Here is a 6,951-nt window from a genome sequence, read left to right on the forward strand (position 1 = left end):
TTAAAAGGCGGATATATATTTTTATTTTTATTTTGAGAAATTTAATTTTTATATTTATGTTATTTTTTGTAATCATATTTGTGTTTAATATTTATTTAATTTAATATAATTTTTGGTAACTATATTAAATATGTCAAGTTGTATAACTTTTCACTTATATCATATGTATTTCAGAAATTATTTTTAAACTTTATTCATAAAGTTTGTAACATATTATATTATTGTAATAGTTACCTAACATAATTAGCCAAGAATATTCGTACCCAGAAAAACTCAACTCGGAATCGACCCGAAAATCAAAGTCGATTACTCTAGTAGATCTGGCCTATATACTCGAACGGTTCTTAAAGTGTTATATCTGAAACCAATATCAAATTTAACCCGTATCAAAAACCAAACAAATTTTTTGAAAAATGTTTAAAAAATAATTTTAATAAATTATGTTATATATATCTAAATGGGGTAATATGATCTTCACTAACTATAAGTAAAATTACATTAAGCAAAATTTTTTAATCAAATAACCTATTTAAAACCCATTAAACTAAAATCCGTAGAATATATTAAAATAAATATTATTTTCATAATAATATCAGATACACATTAAAAATATATTCAGAATTTAAATTAGATATTAGCCATATAATTAGGTACCAAATAGAAGTTGATTAAGTTATATATTTAAATGCTATATCTTCTAGGGAATTTAGATGCAATTTTAAAATATGTTGATTGAAGTAATAATTAACTAACTATTTTGATTATTTAATTTTAGCTTTTGTTTGATTAAATAAGATATTTAGATGTAAATAGAAAAAGTGGATCCCGATTATTATGCTAAAGTGGTGGTTACATCCACGATATATAATTAGATGTAGTTAGTATTTTTTTTAAATATAGATTGTTGAAAATAATTAGTTGGATTAAACATATATCAATAAGTGATTTTCTTAGTTTAATAGTATTGATAACTTACCATGAATAAATAATATTTTTTGAAGGTAATCCCACGAATAATGGAAGATGATGTCACGCCTTTTAATTAATGACTTTTTTAAATGAAAGACAAGTGATTAAACATTGCTTCTTGTTGCCATCCCTTGTGTCAACACACTGGAAGTTTTTTTTTTCAAACTAGAAGTTAAAAGAGAACTGTTCTTTAATAACAACTAGAGATTGATCCGCGCGGATATTGGTTTGTACATTTTATACATCGATATTTATTTTTTATAATTAGTGTTATATATTTTAGATGTATCATAATATAACTAATGATATTCAAAAGACCTGGACCGAAATCAGGTAATATGGCTATTTTGTTACAAATATCCGAATCTGCTTTAGATACATTGGGTATTTAGATATTTTTAAGTTCATATACATCAGAACTGAATTCATCTAGATCCAGAATGACCCAACTCAAAACTCACACATAAATTTATAATATTTAAGCGGAACCTTGTTTCAAAACAAAAAAAAACGATACCCGAAAGGAACAACATGTACATAAATGGATAGATAATGTTCATTTACAACTGATTTTATAAACTAATAAAAAATCTATTTTTATGTGTTTGGCCAAAATAAGTGAAATAGAAAGAGTTTTTTTGTTAAGTAAAATAATTATATGAAGTGAAAATTAAGTGGAAATAAATGTAGCACATTTTTATTATTTTGATTTAAGTTATTATTTTATTTACAAAAATATATCTTTGAATTATGTTTTTGGCTACGTAATTTTTCACATATTGAAACTCAAATAAAAATGTTTAAATAAAACAAACTAAACCAAACATTTAATAATATGAAAAACCTGGTTATTTAACATTTTTGATTTTATAATTGGCACAAAATTAATATTGATTAACTAATAAATAAAAATATGCATTACTATTATGGTAATATAATTAATGATGTAAATTATTGTTAAAGTAATATAATTAATGAAATTGTTAAACTAAGTGAAATATGGAAATACAATTAATAGATACTGCTATTCATATATGTAAACAAATTTTACTAAAACTACTATTCAAATTTACAAACAATCTCATTGTGTACTTCAACTTTAATAATATAGATTACAAAACATATCTTTGAATTATGTTTTTGGCTACGTAATTTTCCACTGATTGAAACTCAAATAAAAATGTTTAAGTAAAATAAACTAAACCAAACATTTAATCATATGAAAAACCTAGTTATTTAACATTTTTGATTTTATAATTGGCACAAAGTTAATATTGATTAACTAATAAATAAAAATATGCACTACTATTTTGGTAATATAATTAATGATGTAAATTATTGTTAAAGTAATATAATTAATAAAATTGTTAAAATAAATGAAATATGAAAATACAATTAATAGATACTGCTATTCATATATCCAAACAAATTTTATTAAAATTACTATTCAAGTTTCCAAACAAATCTCATTGTGTACTTCAATTTTAATAATATAGATTTGATGTTTTTTATTTTTGAAAATGGTTTGGTTAGGTGTAAAGTCTGGACTAAAATATAAGTTAATCCCTCTCGAGAATTCACTTAATATGATTTGATTAGTCTAGTTAATTATGGCTCAATATATGCATATTATATGTTTTATCTTTAACAAGTCACAATGACGTGCTTCCCACATAATCAAATCTAGTTATATATACAGTACACTAAAAATACATATATACCTAACCATATATATGTTTTATACTTGTACTGACAGGTTTCTAATATCACCTTGATTACTTTTTTTCATTTCGGATTGGGATGTATTAAATAGTAAGTTACAATTTAAAATAAACAACATCGTATTGCAGAATCAGCAAGCATAAGAAATCAGAGATCGTCAAATTCATTTAAAATATATATATTTGTTGGATATCTTTCTGACATTTTCTTATGACTTCACTCCAATAAATGTTTATAAATCATGTTGCAATGTCAGCAAGCATCAGCATAATGTTTATATATCAGTCTTCTATATACTTTAATCAGTAAACAAGATTATGTATATTGTGGCCTTGTGGGATATATCTCAAAATAATATCTTTTGAATACTTGAACAAAAAACGTATAGTTAAAGTCAAATCGTAGGAAGTTCCAACTTCTGAAGTCACTGCTATACATTCATGCATCTCAAATTATTCAATACTAAATAAATATAATAATCGGATATATTTTGCCGAGTTCGTCTGTTTAAACTAACTTTGAGCATGTTGGAAAAAAATGAAACTTAAGTTGAGCATACTTCAGCATTTTTCTGATGCAAAGAACGTGTAAGGAGATAAATCGGTCAACTTCATCTTACGTAAGCCTTCGTATCTTTAACCAAAAAAAAAAAGCCTTCATATCTAACATTTTTAAACATACATAAACGAAGCAACAACATATTTAAAATATTTTTTTTTGTAAACTAACATATTTAAAATATTATGATGCAGATGTTATTAATATTTTTTTTTGTCAACATATTTGCAGATTTAGACAAGAAAATGAATACGTGAACAGTTTTTAAATATTTATCTCACTCGCTGTGATTTACACAAGCCAGAAGAATAAATCAAGCTACATATATGGAGTTTTCGTTTCGTTTTCATGATATTGCATTTTACATATATTATTTTAATAGAAAATCTTAGAAGAGGATTCTTTTTGTTGTTTTTGATGCATTTATATACTAACAGACATCGCTGTAAACGATAACTATTGTTATAAAAAGATTCAGTAGTTGAATATTCACGAAGGTTGTGTGTCGCACTAGTTTGCTAATTTTGAAGGACAACTGAGTATATGATTGTTTAATAAAGTCGAGAAGATTAATTGAAAAACTGTCTCGGATTAGGGTTCGTGCTTGTTGTAAGTAGTTCCGCGTGCTTACCTATAATGCATCTGAATCTTCAGATTATTAATATAGTTTTTTAAGATTCAATCTTAATTATATAATAATGCTAAAGCTAGCTGGTTATCTTGGCTAAGATATATATAACACGTAAGATTCTTTAGCGGAATAAGATCTAAATCTAATCGATATATTGTAGAAGGAGATCGTGGTGAGTTTGAGATCAGGTCAAACAACGAAACTTGGCAAGAATCATACCCAAAAAAAAATCTTTTGTAAAATTAATTAGTTCCATAAGCTAGGTTTAATTTTATCAAAACGGCTCAAAGTGCTTCTGAAAGAACTCTATGTTACTATTGGTTGGATATACGCCTATACTTTTGAGAGCTTCTTTTACAGCTTGGATTATCCAGTTTTTTACTCCATATAAGTTTTGTGATGAATACAAAAAAGATCCCAGCTTATAACGATTTTCAGCTTCTTAAAGTATTCTTTTGTTAATTAAGATTTTATTTATTTATTTTGCGTTGTACTATATTTTTCTTGTAATTTTTCCTGTTGTACTGTAGTAATTGGTTTTCAAATTAATACACTGAAAACCGGAATTGAAGTATTGAACACATTCATTATTAAGCATATATATATGAGAATACACAAAACACACCAATATCCTAGCGACATACATTATCCAGATCATCAAATCACAACATTAACAACATTATCCTATATATATATATATATACTAGAAGCCAACATCCAACATGTAACTAAAATTACATTCTACTAATTAAAGCCCTAACCTAAGATCTAATGAACACCCTGCTGTGTCCGAAGTAGACGAAATATCATGTATTGTTGCAGGAACATTCAGATCGAACGCACCACCGACCATAGTCTCCTCTTCTTTCTCCCAGTGACATCTCATGTGACCTCCTAAAGCCTGGCCACTAGAGAACACTCTAAAACATACATTACACTTATGATTCCCCGTAAACGTAACGATCTTACCCTGATGATCTTGATCACTAGGAGTAGTAGTAGTAACCGTCATAGGATCATCAGCCACGTTCGTGATAGCGAAGCATCCTTTAACGTTCTTGTGACTAGCTCTATGTCCTCCTAAAGCCTGATGTGATCCAAACACTTTCTTGCAACCTCCACACTCGAACCGCTCACCACAGCTTGATGATGACGGCATGGAATTAGCCAGCATTAAGAGATAAGAAGCGACTTCATGATCTTCCTCGGTCATAAGGGAGACCCAATTTGGTGATCTCTGGTTCTGGTTTGAAAATGAAGCCTGGGTGGGGCCACGGTGGTTAGGAGGAGGGTTGATGCCACGCCATTGACGCTCAGGGTGACATCTCATGTGACCAAAGAGAGCTTTCCATGACCAAAACGTTTTGCCACATTCGGTACATGGACGTGTGATTTTGGGGGCATTTGGGTCTGGCTTTCTAGGGTATTTTGGTTTTGGTTTTGGTGAAGAAGTAGAGGGTAATGCAACCGTTTTGGTGCGTTTCTTTCTAGGGCTCTGGTCGTAACTTGGAGATAAAGCAAGTTGGAGATTTGGAGTACGGTAGAAAGGGATGATTGCGTTGGAAGTAGGGTTAAGTGGAGTGTGAAAATTGGGATCAGAATCGGAATTGTTGGTGGTCATTGTGATCACGTAGAGAAATTAAGTGATGAAAGAAAAGAGAAAAAAGGATGAAAGTTGGAGAAAGGGTGGCTTAAGTAGACGAGGAGGAAGAAGAAGAAGAAGAAGAAGGAGACGGTTACGTGGGGAGGAAGTTATGGAGGGACAGGGAGACAGTTAACTTCAGTTGAGGAACAGAGCGGTTTACTTTGTAAGGGAAGACTTATCACCTTTGCAGTTTGAAACCACGTTGTCGAGTGTTTTGTTTGTTGGGCCAACTTTATGGGCCTTCTAAAACTTGGTTTGATTTGCTGGTTTAGTTTGTTTTTTTTGTCATGGGTTTAGTTTGGTTTATATTTACATTCTTAGCAATAATTGAACCGGAACTCAGTTCTCTCCGGTTGGGTTTGGCTTTTCTCTAGGTTAGTGATTACTGTGATTAGTTAGTCTTAACTACTTTGAAAAACATTATTTTCCTAAATATTAATCTAGGATTACTACATAGTTTGCATGGTTGAACACAAAAAGGTTAACATATCTTCTTCTTTCCCAAAAAAATAGATATGGTTCAAGTAACTAAATAAGAAGCAGCAGATGTCACGTCCACATTCAACACACACTTTTCTTAACCATTAATCCCATTGACTTGAACCGGCATCGTGGACTCAGTGTGTTGACCATTAATAAATCCGAATATTCAAGACTTGTCAAAAAAAAAGAAAGAAGAATGTTCTCATATACCAAAAGACTTAGTAGTATAAAAGACTAAAAGAGGAAGTGGTTTATCAATAATCCAAAAAGGAAGAAGGTGAGAGGAAACCGCTAGGGTCAAAGAAAAGTAGCTGTGAGCACGCAAAGCAGTCTAAATAACTTTCTTCCCACAATCGGCGCCGTAAGATAAACAAAACACACTCTCATCCAACGAATGTAATTGTCCGACCAGTCTCTCACCAAACATAAACTAAAAAAATCTATTTTTTATCCGTAAGATTCGAATAAAATTTGTTAATAAAATTTGTTATACTATCTATCTTATTAAAACTCAAGTACAAAATTAGAGTGTTTGGAGAATTGAATAGGACTATTAAAAAAATTTGGAGTGTTTGGAAACATGAATTGTAGTCTTTTAAAAAATTAATTTTGTTTGGAAACAAGGATAGTAGTATTAAGAAAAAAAATAATGGGCTTATGTTATTAAGAAAAATTAAAAGTCCATCATATTATAAGAAACTATCTATCTGGCCCAGATTTAAAATATACGAAAATGGGTCAATCTAATTGCCTAAAACTTTTTCTTTTCTAAACTAACCATAAAACAAAATTTAAAATTTATACACATATTTCAAATCAAAATAATAATTTAAATTTGATTTATATCAAAAATTGATTAAAAATAATACATATATTCAAAAATGGATTATACCAACTCAAATTATGATTTTTATATTTCATATTAAGTTTTAATAAGATAGAT

At 28.9% G+C, this 6,951-nt stretch overlaps 1 protein-coding gene across 1 annotated transcript; it reads right to left on the bottom strand.

The window, feature by feature from the left end:
• Positions 1-4,628: 4,628 nt before the first annotated feature.
• On the bottom strand, positions 4,629-5,518 carry LOC106305306 (zinc finger protein ZAT3-like). The gene has a single exon (XM_013741686.1). It carries the CDS (start codon positions 5,499-5,501, stop codon positions 4,629-4,631), a length of 873 nt encoding a protein of 290 aa, XP_013597140.1. The 5' UTR covers positions 5,502-5,518.
• Positions 5,519-6,951: the final 1,433 nt, after the last annotated feature.

This window comes from Brassica oleracea, chromosome C7, assembly GCF_000695525.1.
Source record: "Brassica oleracea var. oleracea cultivar TO1000 chromosome C7, BOL, whole genome shotgun sequence".
NCBI lineage: Eukaryota > Viridiplantae > Streptophyta > Magnoliopsida > Brassicales > Brassicaceae > Brassica > Brassica oleracea.

Excerpts from the sequence above, each read along its gene's own strand:
- LOC106305306 (XM_013741686.1), bottom strand. The coding sequence starts at position 5,501 with ATGACCACCAACAATTCCGATTCTGATCCCAATTTTCACACTCCACTT.